Source organism: Oncorhynchus clarkii, chromosome 33, assembly GCF_045791955.1.
Source record: "Oncorhynchus clarkii lewisi isolate Uvic-CL-2024 chromosome 33, UVic_Ocla_1.0, whole genome shotgun sequence".
Lineage (NCBI taxonomy): Eukaryota > Metazoa > Chordata > Actinopteri > Salmoniformes > Salmonidae > Oncorhynchus > Oncorhynchus clarkii.
The window spans coordinates 12,378,089-12,395,306 of NC_092179.1; the positions used below are offsets into that span (position 1 = coordinate 12,378,089).

The 17,218-nt window shown below is 43.2% G+C and overlaps 1 protein-coding gene across 2 annotated transcripts in view; it reads right to left on the reverse strand.

The window, feature by feature from the left end:
* Window positions 1-1,514: 1,514 nt before the first annotated feature.
* LOC139392656 (solute carrier organic anion transporter family member 1C1-like) overlaps window positions 1,515-17,218 on the reverse strand; it is a 58,681-nt gene continuing 42,977 nt past the window's right edge. Inside the window, exons 7-15 of one of the 2 annotated variants that reach the window (XM_071140796.1) lie at window positions 17,112-17,210; window positions 16,143-16,391; window positions 15,756-15,920; window positions 9,425-9,620; window positions 8,003-8,168; window positions 7,468-7,652; window positions 2,688-2,752; window positions 2,136-2,253; window positions 1,515-1,911 (exon numbers count right to left, since the gene is read on the reverse strand). In XM_071140796.1, coding sequence (XP_070996897.1) covers window positions 1,671-1,911; window positions 2,136-2,253; window positions 2,688-2,752; window positions 7,468-7,652; window positions 8,003-8,168; window positions 9,425-9,620; window positions 15,756-15,920; window positions 16,143-16,391; window positions 17,112-17,210 — 1,484 coding nt within the window. In that variant the 3' untranslated portion in view covers window positions 1,515-1,670. The remainder of the gene's footprint in view (window positions 1,912-2,135; window positions 2,254-2,687; window positions 2,753-7,467; window positions 7,653-8,002; window positions 8,169-9,424; window positions 9,621-15,755; window positions 15,921-16,142; window positions 16,392-17,111; window positions 17,211-17,218) is intronic. The other variant, XM_071140797.1, reaches the window with a different exon arrangement.

A 17,218-nucleotide genomic window follows, 5' to 3' on the forward strand; every position in this document is an offset into this window, starting at 1 on the left:
GTACCCTACCTCAGGCGAGCAATAACTCGAGAATTCTTTAATATTAGACATTGCACACCAGCTGTTATTGACAAATAGACACAAACCCCCACCCCTCGTCTTACCAGAGGTAGTCTCTGTTCTGCCGGTGCATGGAAAATCCCGCTAGCTCTATATTGTCCGTATCATCGTTCAGCCACGTCTCGGTGAAACATAAAATGTTACAGTTTTTAATGTCCCGTTGGTAGGATAATCTTAATCGTAGGTCATCAATTTTATTGTCTAATGATTGCGTATTAGCAAGAACGGATGGCAGTGGGAGTTTACAGTGGGAGTACGGATTCTCAGAAGGCTGCCCGATCTGCTGTCCCTTTTCCTACATATTTTCTTCATGAAAAAGGTGGGGATATGGGCCTGTTCCAGTGAAAGCAGGATATCCTTCTTGTCAGACTCGTTAAAGGAAAAAGTTTCTTCCAGTTAGCGGTGAGTAATGGCTGTTCTGATGTCCAGAAGTTATTTTCGATCATAAGAGACGGTAGCAGCAACATTATGTACACAATATGTTAAAGAATAAGTTACACAAATAAACTAACAAAATAGCACAATTGGTTGGGAGAATGTAAAACGTCAGCCATGTTCTTCGGCGCCATCTTGATATAATCAGGTGTGCAGGTCACATTATGCTGGGTGGCAAAGTGATGTGTAATTCCTAGTAGAATCCAGACAGAGTGGGATTAGCCTACGTTTGGAGCAACCTGGCATTCGCCAGCAACCTGCATTCAGAATGATTGGCGGGTTGGGAAAAATAAGAGATGAGACTACCTAAAGCATCTAAACTGGAACAACCATTTCAGTGCCAGGTGCAATAAGTCCAAGTAACATATTGGATTAGTTTAGAAAATTGCATGTTATTTATATTTGAGTAGCATAAGATAAATTAATTAATCAATGTACATGCAAAAACATAGATATTGAAATAAACCATTTAAAAAAATCTACCTGCAATAGAGCATTCTGGGAAATATAATGATGAGTGTGGTTTAACCCTTGTTATTAACACCAACAGTGGGGTTCTTTTACACCACTGAGTGTTAATTTAACACTTGCAGAGCTACAAATGTTAAACTGAAATATCAACACTAGGTAACACTGACCAATTTGCTGTGATTAAGTGTAAACGGACAAGATCAGGATGAAGGATGCATGTTCGAACCAAGTATAAACAGGGCTATTGAGATCATATTTTGGCAATGTTTACAGTAGAGAAACACAGAGTGTCTGACATTCTCTTTCAACAGATTGAGGCTGTCTAACAATATTATAATGTAGACGACCTTGGGAGTTGTTGCAAAAATACTCAGTGACCGAAACTGGACTCTTGCTGCAGTAAAAACAATTAACCAATGGTTAACAAATCCAATCAAATACTTTCTTTGTAAAAAAACAACAAAGATGACATTCTTTGTTGTTACATTTGTGTTTTTGTCAAATACAGCAGGTACATCCATGAAATACGTCAGTTATATCAAAACATGTTTTTTTTTTTTTTTTAAATATACATAACCTAGACAGGTTCAGTACAAATATATAATTTATGTTCTATGAGATGGTCTGGCGCAGAGTGTTGTTGGTTCCTGCACATCTCGCGTGTGTGTGTAACATGAGAGATCAGGGGAGATTGTCTCAGACTGTCACAGCCGTGTCTCTCTCTCTGTGTTGTTGTAGTCTGTTGTGGAAGTCCGTAGCGATTGGTCCGAGTTGGAGGCTAGGACTTCCTCTTTCCTGAGTACCTCCAGTTCTGCTCCTCCGTTGGCCACTTGGTGGGCACTGCGTTCCTCTCTCCGCAGGTGTCGTTTGAGCAGCATGAATCCCAGTATACACAGCAGGAAGGAAACTGTCCTCAGTCCCATAGTTAGACCCAGGTAAGCTATCCTGAGGAGAGAGAGACCAGGGGATACACACACTCAACGTCTTGACATTACACTGGTGATTCAAGTGGCAAGGCTACTGGGGTTGCCTTCAATATTGTCTTGAAAATCAATGTTCAGCAACTGATGTTATAGAGGGTATGCCTCTCCGACATTATCACATTGAAGTAAGTGTGTGCGTTTTTGTTGTGTATCAGGCTTGACCAGTAGTGTGTATGTGTGCATTACCTGTATGCTGTAGTGTTGTATATCCGACAGGCTCCTCTCCCTCCGCATCTCTTCTGGCCCCACTTCAGACACGTGGTGTCGATGATCGCCCCAAAGTAGATGGGCGCTGGGATGCCCGCTGTTATAACACAAGTACACACAAAATGATCTACCAGTAATACGGAGGTGGCTAATCTTGGTCATGGAAAAGGGCAATGTGAGCAGGATTGTGTTCCAACCCAGAGCTAACACACCTGATTAACAAGTAATCATTTTTCAAGGATTACCTTTGCAACAGAGTGGATGTTTAAGAGGATTTTGTTCAGGGTATTACTCCTAATAGAAGCTGATTAGTGGAGAAATGTGTGACTTGGAAACAAACTGGCTGCAGCTAGTTTTATATAAGGGTTGCTAAGCTGCGTTGGCTCTGAGACGGGTATGGCTTGATCAGACAGGAGTAGGAGGAAGTTGCCCCTAGACGCTGATCTAAGAATAGTTTTGTGCCCCCCCCACATGTTAACATTTTGGGTGGTAAACTGATCCTAGATCTGTGATCTGACAGTATTGACTCACCAAGTGTACGTGTCGACAGAGTATGGAACCCCAGAGCCAAGGACTTCAGTTGAGGCTTGATACACCTGCATGGGAGAACACCATCATCAACTTGAACTTTACCATAACTATGAAAACAGATAATAGATATAGATCTGAAGATATTATAAATGAAATGTCATGATATGAAAGTATCCACAATTTAGTTATGGTTCATTATTAAGTTTGCTTCCTCAAACCGCTTTAACTTCTTATGGCTGGGGGGCAGTATTGAGTAGCTTGGATGAATAAGGTGCCCAAAGTAAATGGCCTGCTTCTCAGTCTCAGTTGCTAATATATGCATATTAATATTGGATAGAAAACACTCTAAAGTTTCTAAAACTGTTTGAATGATGTCTGTGAGTATAACAGAACTCATATGGCAGGCAAAATCCTGAGGAGAAATCAAAACCGGAAGTCAGAAATCTGATCTTGGTATGTATTCACCACAGTTCCCATTGAAATCCCCTTGAGATATTAATGATGTTGCACTTCCTAGGGTTTCCACTAGATGTCAACCGTCTATAGAAATTTGAATGAGACTACTACTGTGTTGTGGGACTGAATGAGAGTGTCTGGCAGTCAGCCATTTTCTGATCATGCGCATTCCTCATGGTATCCACTTGTGTTCCATTGCTCATCAAGACACAAAGGAATACTCCGGTTGGAACTTTATTGAAGCTATATGTTAAAAACATCCTAATGATTGATTCTGTACTTAGTTTGAAATGTTTCTTCGACCTGTAATATAACTTTTTAAAGTTTTTGTCCGATGTAACGCTGACCAGAATGAGCGTTTGGATATGTATACCAAACGCGCTAACAAAAGGATGTATTTGGACATAAATAACGGACATTATCGAACAAAACAAACATTTATTGTGGACCTGGGATTCCTGGGAGTGCTTTCTGATGAAGATCATCAAAGGTAAGGGAATATTTATCATGTAATTTATTGTTTATGTTGAAGCCAAAATGGCGGCTATTTTTACTATTGTTCTGAGCGCCGTCTCAGATTATTGCATGGTTTGCTTATTCCGTAAAGTTTTTTTTAAATCAGACATATCGGTTGCATTAAGGAGAGGTATATCTATAATTCCATGTGTATATCATCTACATTTATGATGAGTATTTCTGTTGAATGATGTGGCTATGCAAAATCACTGGATGTTTTTGGAACTAGTGAATGTAACGCGCCAATGTAAACTCATATTTTTATATAAATATGAACTTTATCAAATAAAACATACATGTATTGTGTAACATGAAGTCCTATGAGTGTCATCTGATGAAGATCATCAAAGGTTAGTGTTTAATTGTATCTCTATTTGTGCTTTTTGTGACTGCTATCTTTGGCTGGAAAAAATGTCTGTGTTTATTGTCGTTTGGTGGTGACCTAACATAATCATTTGTGGTGCTTTTGCTGTAAGGCATATTTGACATCGGACACTGTGTTGGAATAAACAACAAGATTACCTTTAAAATGGTATAAGATACATGTATGTTTGAGGAATTTTAATTTACATTTTTGATGTTTTGAATTTGGCGCCCTGCACTTTCACTGGCTGTTGTAATATCATCCCGTTAACGGGGATGTCAGCCCAAAGAGGTTTTAAAGGTCAATTCAAAGTGTTGTTGACATAATGTAAGTTGACTGAAGACGTTCTGACGAAGCCAGTGAGTACCAAAGAGTGAGTACTACTGACCTCTGTTGGTAGAGCAAGGCAGTACACTGTCAGAAATGTCTGCCCTTACTACCTTGCTATTTTGTTTTTATTTAATTTAATTTGGCAAGTCAGTTAAGAACAAATTCTTATTCACAATGTCGACCTACCAAAAGGCAAAAGGCCTCCTGTGAGGCCGAGGGCTGGGATATAAAAAAAAAAATACAAATATAGGACAAAACACACAGAGAGACCTAAGACAACAACATAGCATGGCAGCAACACATGAAAACACAGCATGGTAGCAACACAACATGACATTAACATGGTAGCAACACAACATGGCAGCATCACAACATGGTACAAACATTATTGGGCACAGACAACTGCACAAAGGGCAAGAAGGTAGAGGCAACAATACATCACGTGAAGCAGCCACAACTTTCAGTAAGAGTGTCCATGATTGAGTCTTTGAATGAAGAGATGAAGGTAAAACGGTCCAGTTTGAGTGTTTTTTGCAGCTCGTTCCAGTTTCTAGCTGCAGCGAACTGAAAAGAGGCGCGACCCAGGGATGTGTGTGCTTTGGGGACCTTTAACAGAATGTGACTGGCAAAACGGGTGTTGTATGTGGAGGATGAGGGCTGCAGTAAGTATCTCAGATAGGGGGGAGTGAGGCTATTCAGCTGTTCTCTCAAGACCCAGAGCAAAAACAGAAGCAGACCCATCTCAGACAACTAAGAACAAAAGAAAATAGGCCACTGCCAGTAACTTCATTTGTCCCAGTAAGGGCAACACATTTCATCAGGGTCAGCTGATCGAGCTTTGGGCCGATCTGCTGGATTGTGGTTTGTGTTTGTGTGTGTGTGCGTGCATGTACATTTGTGTTTGTGTGTGCGCATTTGTGTACATGCTCAAAGCTGGCCAAGGCTAATCAAGGACTAGTTTTAGCCAGTAACAGTACCGCACCAAATCACATATTCTACTTTCCTGAAATACAGTAAAACCTCTATTGCTGACTTTCCTATAACCCCTATGAAGTATGCCGTGGGATAAAGATTTCAATTAAATGTACTTAAAGTGTACTGAATCTATGTTTCCTGCTATAACCCTGAATGGACACACAAGCAGAGCGTAGGAAGAACAATGAGCTGACTCATAAAAACTTATCTCATTCCAGTCAGACCACGTAATTCAATCACCTGAAAGCATCATGTGACTGTCTCCTTGCCCTCCATAAAGTCTGTTGCAACCATAGAGATAGACAGAAGACTCATCTTTGTATATGTGCCATTATAGCGTCTGTGACAGAATGTGCAGCGCCATAGTGCCCCACAGTGGAGGTGTCAAAATACCTATAAAACCAGTGGTCAAACAAGGAAATGGTTCCAATCGTTTTTCCACCATTCATGTTTTATGAATATTATGACTAGAATATTATGAAAGGCTATTTACATTTTCTTCTTCCCAATTGGCGGATCACTCCGGATGACCCGGTTGGACATGACTCCAGCCAATAAAGTTGGAAGTCCCACCCAGTTGACTACATTAAAATGGTGGAAGTCCTCAATGGCACTGCCCATGCTAATATGGCCTTTTGACCACTAGAGGCCTCTATGGTTGCAACACGGCTCTTTAAGGCCGGAATTCAATCTGATCGCGATTTGTCTGCTATGCAGCTTTTAAAGGCAATGGTTCCGCGTTAGCGGAGACCGCGTTCATCATAAACACTGCATATGTCACCTCAATCAAAAATGACCTTGAAATGGAGCATAGCAGACAAAGCGCAGTTGAATTGAATCCCTGCCTAAGTCTGTTACACAGACTGCATTCAACTTCTGGTCAGCCAATCTGTCACCCATTGTGAGCCAATGTCACTACAGTGAAATGTGAGAACTTTCTGGGTGAGATCATTCTGAACAAGGTGGTGCAAGTAAATGTAGTAGACTTCATGCAGGTTAGGTTCTCTCAGTAGCCATGGTTACACCTTGCATTAACGTGATTGTCATCATCCGGTCACTATCTGATCGAGATTTTGTTGCGTCGACACATGGTAATATATGTCTCTTATCTGCCCACTTCGTCCCTATTGTGACCAGATTCCCTGGTCCCTCCCTGTATGCAAATGAATCCAACCTCCCTTGGACCTCCCATTATGACACAAGCTGTATTAAATCGACAGGAAACAGCACATTTTTATAGTCAATAGTTTTAGACTCATCATTACAGCCTAATTTTGTTACCCAACGATTCAAGTCTGGGCGTAATAGACTACTGTCCCGATAACCTCGACTTGTCCACAGATGGACAAATAACAAGTCAGAGAATCTCTCCCATCTCTAAAAACGTCACCACACAAATGAGCTGAGTATCTGGATGTGTGTACAAAATACAATTATTGCACAGTATAAATAAAAATTATACTTAGGCCCTAATGCACACAGTAAAAACAAAAACAGGTTAAGTTACAGGGAATGCCTATCTGAATGCCTTGGTATTGCTGTAGCCTAAAATGTTTTCAAATATTAGAATTTGCGCTGGCATTGGACGTGGGAAGGGGAGAACCTCTTTTCTCTTATTCGGGACAATATCTCTTCATAAATATCTTTATTTCTATTTGCCATTTTAATCAGAGCTGGACGCGGTATTGGGACTGTGGCCACATATGGCCACATATCTGGCCACAGTGTCAGTAGGCAGTTGGTTTCTAAAAACATGTTCTTAATTCAATTGGCTGGTGTGATTTTTTTAAGAGGCCGGGACAACTGTGACGTTGGCCAAATGTATACACTTTCGATTTGTTTACACCAAGGATATCCGTACAAGATGCGTCTTTCACTACCACCAGAGGTGGTCAGAAAAATACAATCACAATCAGATCACAGTGCGTCTTTTGATTGTCTACACCTGTCAACACACAATACGAATGTGGACATGATCAGGACAACGGACGCATGTTAGAACCAGGTACAAACGGGGCTTCTGATTGTTTCCCCTTTAAGGTACCTTGTTGAAGCCGGAGTCCCAGATTTCTTTGTGCCGTCTTGCCAACTGCTATGACCATCCCTTCTTGTTTGTGTATGGGTGTGTGTGTGACTGACCTGATGAGGACCATGTAGCCTGGCGTGCCACCCAGGGAGATGATAAAGGAAGTGATGACAGAGAGAGCCAGGAAGTAAGGGAAGACACGGTCACAGTCGTCTCTGTGAGGACAGTGGCCTACACTGGCTGTCAGGTTACCACTGCTCAGCCCTGCTGCCACCGCACAGCTACAGTTAGAGAACACCTGCAGAAGCACACAGACACACAGACAGACAGACAAGACAAGACAAGACAAGACAAGACAATTTGACACAAAAACAATTTGACACAAAAACAGAAACATCATAACTTGCTGCTTCAAAAGTTTTCCTTAAACCCACCAGGGTGCGAGTCAATTCCGACTGAAATCATACTGAAATTAAATTGGAATTGACCTTTACCCTGTTGCTCACAAGTCAGTTTCCATCTTAAATGGCACCGTATTCCCTATATAGTGTACTACTTTTAAACAGAGCCCAAAAGTAGTACACTACATAGGGAACAGGGTGCCATTTCGGGATGCAGCCTCCGTGCAAGCTAAGATCCTCATCTCACCGTGTTCTTCCCTGATCCTGTGGAGGTCTGGCAGCCAGCCAGGCAGGGAGAGACATACGTGATGCCGTTCTCTCCACAGACAGGGTCCCAGTCTCTGTCTGAACACACACAGTCTGAGTTACAGGCTGAGAATACTGAGCGCTCCTCATACGATACACCAACCACCCTGAGAGAGAGAAAAAAGGGAGAGAAAGAGAGAAAGAAAGTGGGGCTGTTATTAATAGTAGATTTAATTCAGATAGCGTTTTTCTTTAAACAGATAATCTAATGAATACAGACATGATTTGACCTCTGCCCGCTCAGATACAGAAGGTGTGATGTGTATTTAATCAAATGCATAATAAGATATATCCTGAACAAAAATATAAATGCAACAAGTGTCATTCCCATGTTTCATGACCTGAAATAAAAGATCCCAGAAATGTTGTGCACAAAATTGTCAACATCCCTGTTAGTGAGCATTTTATCATTTGTCAAGATAATCCATCCTCCTGACAGGTGTGGCATATCAAGAAACTGATTAAACAGCATGATCATTACAAAGATGCACCTTGTGCTGGGGACAATAAAAGGCCACTCTAAAATGTGCAGTTTTGTCACACAACACAATGCCACAGATGTCTCAAGTTTTGAGGGAGGATGCAATTGGCATGCTAACTGCAGGAATGTCCACCAGAGCGGTTGCCAGAGATCTAATGTTAATTTCTCTACCATATAGTTTTAGAGAATTTGGCAGTACGTCCAACCGGCCTCACAACCGCAGACCACGTGTAACCATGCCAGCCCAAGACCTCCCCATCCGGCTTCTTCACCTGCGGGATCTTCTGAGACCAGCCACCCGGACAGCTGATGAAACTGAGAAGTAGTTCTGCCTGTAATAAAGCTCCTCAGTGGGTGGGCCTGAGTCCCAAGTGGGTGGACCTATGGCTGTGCCCCTGCCCAGTCATGTGAAATCCATAGATTAGGACCTAATGGATTTTTTTTTAATTGACTGATTTCCTTATATGAACTGTAATTCAGCAAAATCATTTAAATTGTTGCATGTTACGCTTCTATTTTTGTTCAGTATACTTTCACCGATTCAATGAATACTAATGTTATCAACCAAATTCAATGTCAGTTCTGATATTGACATTAGCAGCCAACAGTCTTGACAGAACCAGGGGGCGTACAGTACAGTAGATGGGTGAAATCCCTGATTCGCTATTCTAGACCACATCTCTCCAGTGTTGGAGGTATGCTGTCCTCTAGGAGCAATTATTAGCATACGCACTCCAGCAAGTTACCCGTTTGTGGTGCTGGGAATAGAACATTTACAGAGGGTAAATATGTATGTACCTAAAGGCAACTTCTACCAAGAGCTGTGTGTGTGTGTGTGTGTGTGTGTGTGTGCGTGTGTGTGTGTGTGTGTATTCAAACCACCGGTTGTAGGGCAGCGTGATCCCAGCCACTTTGGCGTTCTCGCAGCTCATGACGAAGAAGAAGAGGGATAGGAAGTAGCCTATCAGAGAGGTGCCGAACGCAAACTTGGCCGCTCCCATGATGCTCAGCTTCAGCCTCTTCATGAGCAGGCCTCCAGTGAAAATTCCCAACGCCACGGCAGGGATGTTGATTGTACCTGGAACAAACAACACACACTCTGTAAACGTTAAGACATAGGTCTCATTCTTTAGAAATGTTCTTCATTCCTAGTCATGGAGGATTTAGGCCAGGACTAAGGTCTTGACGACAGGTTCAATGGGACTGAAACACCAGGTGAGCCAGCCAAAGCCCTAAACCAGGCATTCACTTTCACACAATACCATACTGTAGCTTTTGCTACCTTTCATACCACTGTAGCTATAAGTCTACCTTTTATGCCAGTGCTATTCCACAACCAATTACATACAGTACAGCAGAGTAGAACCAGGCCATACCGCCTGAGACTCAGCCTTTGACATAGTTGACAGTAGAGAGAACACAGTAGCGCTGTCCAACTCCCACTCAAAGACCAAAGCTCTTGGTCTTTTTCATACATCAATGTACAGATATCATATTCTATCTGTCCCTTCTATTACTGTAGTTATGCTAGATATTGCATTACCTTTCATTCACAGCATGCAATGGTCAGGTCAATAGTGGAGCATGAGGCCTATTTAGATCCGCATTCACATTTGAGGGTTGAATCATAACACATTGTATAGCTCAATAAAACAGCGCCTTTGACCTCCTACTGCTTGATCTAGTATTAACAATATTGCATGCATGTGCTTATCTATCCATAAAGCGAGTCCTTTCAAGTTTCCAATCTAAATTGAACTAGCTCATGCATGAGATGAATCAAGGCCAGTGTCGGGGGGAATTCGTTACGGGGTAAAGCGTTACGGGGTTACGGGGTAAAGCGTTACGGGGCTACGGGGTAAAGCGTTACGGGGTTACGGGGTAAAGCGTTACGGGGTTACGGGGTAAAGCGTTACGGGGCTACGGGGTAAAGCGTTACGGGGTTACGGGGTAAAGCGTTACGGGGTTACGGGGTAAAGCGTTACGGGGTTACGGGGTAAAGCGTTACGGGGTAACGGGGTAAAGCATTACGGGGTTACGGGGTAAAGCGTTACAGGGGTAAAGCGTTACAGGGGTAAAGCGTTACAGGGGTAAAGCGTTACAGGGGTAAAGCGTTACGGGGTTACGGGGTAAAGCGTTACAGGGGTAAAGCGTTACAGGGGTAAAGCGTTACGGGGTTACAGGGGTAAAGCGTTACAGGGGTAAAGCGTTACAGGGGTAAAGCGTTACGGGGTTACGGGGTAAAGCGTTACGGGGTAAAGCGTTACAGGGGTAAAGCGTTACGGGGTAAAGCGTTACGGGGTAAAGCGTTACGGGGTAAAGCGTTACGGGGTAAAGCGTTACGGGGTTACGGGGTAAAGCGTTACGGGGTAAAGCGTTACGGGGTTACAGGGGTAAAGCGTTACAGGGGTAAAGCGTTACGGGGTTACGGGGTAAAGCGTTACAGGAGTAAAGCGTTATGGGGTTACGGGGTAAAGCGTTACGGGGTTACGGGGTAAAGCGTTACAGGGGTAAAGCGTTACGGGGTTACAGGGTAAAGCGTTACGGGGTTACGGGGTAAAGCGTTACAGGGGTAAAGCGTTACGGGGTTACGGGGTAAAGCGTTACAGGGGTAAAGCGTTACGGGGTTACGGGGTAAAGCGTTACAGGGGTAAAGCGTTACGGGGTTACGGGGTAAAGCGTTACGGGGTTACGGGGTAAAGCGTTACGGGGTTACGGGGTAAAGCGTTACGGGGTTAGGGGTAAAGCGTTACGGGGTTACGGGGTAAAGCGTTACAGGGGTAAAGCGTTACGGGGTTACGGGGTAAAGCGTTACAGGGGTAAAGCGTTACGGGGTTACGGGGTAAAGCGTTACGGGGTTACGGGGTAAAGCGTTACGGGGTTACGGGGTAAAGCGTTACGGGGTTACAGGGTAAAGCGTTACGGGGTTACAGGGGTAAAGCGTTACGGGGTAAAGCGTTACGGGGTAAAGCGTTACAGGGGTAAAGCGTTACGGGGTTACGGGGTAAAGCGTTACAGGGGTAAAGCGTTACGGGGTTACGGGGTAAAGCGTTACGGGGTAAAGCGTTACGGGGTTACGGGGTAAAGCGTTACGGGGGTAAAGCGTTACAGGGGTAAAGCGTTACAGGGGTAAAGCGTTACGGGGTTACGGGGTAAAGCGTTACAGGGGTAAAGCGTTACGGGGTAAAGCGTTACGGGGTTACAGGGTAAAGCGTTACGGGGTTAGGGGTAAAGCGTTACGGTAAAGCGTTACAGGGGTAAAGCGTTACGGGGTTAGGGGTAAAGCGTTACGGGGTTACGGGGTAAAGCGTTACAGGGGTAAAGCGTTACGGGGTTACGGGGTAAAGCGTTACAGGGGTAAAGCGTTACGGGGTTACAGGGGTAAAGCGTTACAGGGGTAAAGCGTTACGGGGTTACGGGGTAAAGCGTTACGGGGTTACAGGGGTAAAGCGTTACGGGGTAAAGCGTTACAGGGGTAAAGCGTTACGGGGTTACGGGGTAAAGCGTTACAGGGGTAAAGCGTTACGGGGTTACGGGGTAAAGCATTACGGGGTAAAGCGTTATGGGGTTACGGGGTAAAGCGTTACAGGGGTAAAGCGTTACGGGGTTACGGGGTAAAGCGTTACGGGGTAAAGCGTTACGGGGTAACGGGGTAAAGCGTTACAGGGTAAAGCGTTACGGGGTTACGGGGTAAAGCGTTACGGGGTTACAGGGTAAAGCGTTACGGGGTTACGGGGTAAAGCGTTACGGGGTTACGGGGTAAAGCGTTACAGGGGTAAAGCGTTACAGGGGTAAAGCGTTACAGGGGTAAAGCGTTACAGGGGTAAAGCGTTACGGGGGTAAAGCGTTACAGGGGTAAAGCGTTACAGGGGTAAAGCGTTACGGGGGTAAAGCGTTACAGGGGTAAAGCGTTACAGGGGTAAAGCGTTACGGGGTTACAGGGGTAAAGCGTTACGGGGTTACGGGGTAAAGCGTTACAGGGGTAAAGCGTTACGGGGTTACGGGGTAAAGCGTTACAGGGTTACGGGGTAAAGCGTTACAGGGGTAAAGCGTTACGGGGTTACGGGGTAAAGCGTTACGGGGTTACGGGGTAAAGCGTTACAGGGGTAAAGCGTTACAGGGGTAAAGCGTTACGGGGTTACAGGGGTAAAGCGTTACAGGGGTAAAGCGTTACGGGGTAAAGCGTTACAGGGGTAAAGCGTTACGGGGTAAAGCGTTAAAGCGTTACAGGGGTAAAGCGTTACAGGGTAAAGCGTTACGGGGTAAAGCGTTACGGGGTTACGGGGTAAAGCGTTACAGGGGTAAAGCGTTACGGGGTAACGGGGTAAAGCGTTACAGGGGTAAAGCGTTACGGGGTTACGGGGTAAAGCGTTACAGGGGTAAAGCGTTACGGGGTAAAGCGTTACAGGGGTAAAGCGTTACGGGGTAAAACGTTACGGGGTAAAGCGTTATGGGGTAACGGGTTACGGGGTAATGGGTTACGGGGTAAAGCGTTATGGGGTAACGGGTTACGGGGTAATGGGTTACGGGGTAAAGCGATTCAGGGTAATGTGTTACGGGGTAAAGCGTTACGGGGTAACGGGTTACAAAGTAACGGGTTAGAGTACGCAGATTACTTTTTTTGTGGTAACGAGTAATTTTTCTATTTAATTAATCAGTTACTTATTTACGTTTTCAAATAAGCAAGTCATTAATTTACAATATTATTTCATTTTTTGTTGTTGTTTCTAACTAGTGAGACGGCAGAGACAATAGCCTTTGCATGGTGGAAGAATTCGCATTACTTTGAATTGGTAAGGGGAAAAGGACAGGAAAGTCACAGTAAAATGCTAACTCTGCCTCGGGGATAAGTGCCTGTCCACTGCGAGGAAACTCCACTTTAAATATCCAGAAGCACCTTCAGTCTTTTTCTTGTGCCGTATAACGTTAATCGCTACTTTAGAGGAAAGCAGTGAAATAAATCAACAAGGTGTTTTTATTTTTGACTTTGAGTTCTGAATGTTGGAACGTGCATACGTTGTCCTTTTGAAAAGGCTACGCTGCTGCAGCTTCTATGAAAATAATAAAACTAATTGGTATCTAGACAATCTGGTCGTTGTGGTTCACGAATTGCATGTTTGGAAAGGGCTATTGCTCGCGTTAATTTGTGTGTTTTCAAATCCCTGCGCCAAGTTTGTATCTGTGTTTAAAACAGATTGGTAGCCAGTTGTCCCTGTATTTGAGCTCTCCTTTAACTGTGCCCAGTTAGTTTTATACCCCGCCTTCGGAAAGTATTCATACCCCTCGACATTTTGTTGAAAAAACAGCCTGAATTTAAAGTGGATTAAATTGAGATTTTGTGTCACTGGCCTACACACACAATACCCCATAATGTCAAAGTGGAATTATGTTCTTTTATTTTTTATTATTAATTCAAAATGAAAAGCAGAACTCCTTTGTTATGGCAAGCCTAAATAAGTTCAGGGGTAAAAAAAAAGTGCTTAACAAGTCGCATACTAAGTTGCATGGAATCATAATTTAACATGATTTATTAATGACCACCTCATCTCTGTACCCCACACATACAGATAATTGTAAGGTCCCTCAGTTGAGCAGTGAATTTCAAAACAGATTCAACCACAAAGACCAGGGAGGTTTTCCAATGCCTCACAAAGAAGGGCACCTATTGGTAGATGGGTAAACATAAAAAGCAGACATTGAATATCCCTTTGAACATGGTGAAGTTATTAATTACACTTTGGGTTTTGTATCAAAAAACCCAGTCACTACACAGATACAGGCCTCCTGTGGTGGAAACAGTCAAGAGATGTGAAGATGTGAATCATTTCTGGAGGCAATGTATATTGTTTGTATTATTTTTTACTTATGTGTAAATAATTCAACAAAATAATGTATTTATTAAAGAACTGTAAAGGATATATTTAATCTGTCATTATTACTTAAGCTGGTATAGGCCAGAGTTATAGATTACGGACGAAAGGCACAGTTTTGACAGTAGCCACTAGGCCAGGGATTGGCAACATGTGGCCCACGGGCCTAAACCGTCCCGGAAGTGATTTTCTGGGGCTGAAGAACACTGTAAAATCACAAGGACTTCAGATGAAAGAGTTTAATTTAGAAAATCTGTTCTTAAGTATTACCACAAAAAAAAAATAATAATAATAATGTGATCGTGTCTCAATATAATCATGGTATGAAATTATTATCATTTTCATATACAACCTCTTTTTGGGCTTAGTTGTGTTAAATTTGCAGTGTACAAATGATTATAATTATGTTCCTTCCCCCCAACCATCCGCTCTGGCAAAAATTGTCCGGTGGCTTAATCTAGTTGCCTACCCTTGTACTAGGCCTATTAGTCACCAGAGTCTCGCCATTCAAAAGTAGTGTGCATAAAGCTCATTTTGATAGCCCCTTAAAGGTCCAACACAACTGCTTTAATCTCATTATCAAATCATGTCTAGGTAACAATTAAGTACCTTACTGTGATTGTTTTCAATTAAAATGGTCAAAAAGAAACAAAAATAGCTTCTCAGCAAAGAATCTTCTCAAGCAAGAATTTACCTAGGACTGTCTGATCTGTTATTGGCAGAGAGAGGTTTGGAACTCTTTCTTATTGGTCTATTAACTAATTTACCGCCTGGTGATGTCACCATGCAGGCCAAAACTCCATCCCACCAAAACAGGCAGAAATTTCAGGTTGTCTTTTCAAAAAGCTCTTACACTAAAAGGGCATTATCATCATTTTCACAATTTCACAGTATTATTCCAACCTCATAGTGTGGAAATATATATAAAACACAGGAAAAACATGCTTTTGACTGCACTGGGCCTATAAGATTGACCTAGAGGCGAAAGAAACGCACACCTATTTAGGCGAGGTGCTGGCTAGCGGAGTGGACCACAAAAAAATACCACACACTCTAGGAGAACCACACACTCTAGGAGAACCACACACTCTAGGAGCTCAGATGCAAAAATGTTATGTCCAACGTTTCGACAGACAAGCTGTCTTCATCAGGGTATTATGACAAACACTGCGGGGTGACTCATTCATATAGTGTCAAAAGACACTTGTTTTTGGTAACACAGAAGTAATGTAACAAGTTACTTTCCATAGTAAATAATGTTGTAACATAAGTTACTTTTAAAAGTAACGTTCCCCAACACTGATCAAGGCAAATAAGCAATATGATTGACCAACCATACGTACCCATCAGGAAATTGGCTTTTGATGCGGACTGTCCGTAATGCTGCTCTATGTACTTGGGCTTGTAGGTTACCATGCCGATGAGAGAGTTCAGCTGAATGATGGTCACACACAGGTAGATTAAGTACACTGGGTTCCCCAGGAGGGTTTTCAACGTTGGTATGAAATCTAGATTAAAAACAATCAACAGAACATCATCACTTGTCAACGACATCATCAATTGTTAAGGTCATTTTTGTCTACCTTTTTCCATACTATGGTAATTTCATCCAAAGCAACCTGAATTTGATATACCATTGTACCTGACCAGACTTTAAAAAAGCCTTTTTAAACTCCAAACATTATCTAAACCAGAAAATGTTCCAACTTCATCCCCATTCAACAAAATACCTTTGGCCATCTCCAGAAAGCTGGCTGGCTCGTCGGCTTGGTACTTATGCTCCAGGAGAGGGGAGTCTTTGATGAAGCTAGTCTGCTCCGGGGTGCACTGGGCTGGGCCTCGGTCTGACGGGATGGGCAGGGAACGGGGCAGGAACCAGAAGGGGATGGCTGAAAGCAGGGTGATCACCCCAGCTACAAGGTAACCTAACCACCAGGCCCCCACCCAGCGAGCATCACCAGGGCTTATGGTGATGCTCTCTATACAGGGAGGGGAGACACAGAACTTGATTTAATTGGATTGATTAGGATCCCCATTACCCGACACCAATGGCGACAGCTAGTCTTACTGGGGTCCGACATATAACAAAAAAGACATTACAGACAAAAGACTTTACAATTTACACACATTTAAAAACATGAACATGTAGTGTGTGTGTGCATCTATCAGTTACACATACATGTCAGTACATATATGTAGCAAGAGAAGGCCATGGTGATAGTCTCTATAGAGGGAGGACAAGCACAGAGAGAGAGCTGTGACTGTTGGGGACAAAATACATTATGAGTAAACTAGCAACGTTCCTAGCGACAAGACTTACTGGAGAGAGAAAACAAGCACAGCACAGCTGCTTTTTGTGCATATCTTAATAACCATCTCTCCTGCTTTATATTGGTTACTCAAATGTAGTAGCTGACGTCACTGAGCAGTGTTCTGGAGCACACTAGTTCAATTAGTCTGATAACCTAGAATCTAGAAGCATGATCATACATAACAAACACTTATTGAACACAGTCAGCGAGTGCACTCTAGGAACGACAATGAACTTAACTCAGAGCGCTGTTTGTTCGTCTAATAGTAACAGAACAGAGGTGAATGCCCTGTCTCTGTCTAAACTGGAGAACTCACTATTGCAGTCCAATAGTGTGTAGGCGGCCTAGACAGAATACTCAGGGTTTCGCTAGATACCGGTTACTCACCCATGTTGACAAATCCAATGTCCACATATATTTTGGCACACAGGGATCCCAGTAAATAGCCAAACACAGGACCAATGACAGCTATGGTCTGAACGCAGCCTGAAATA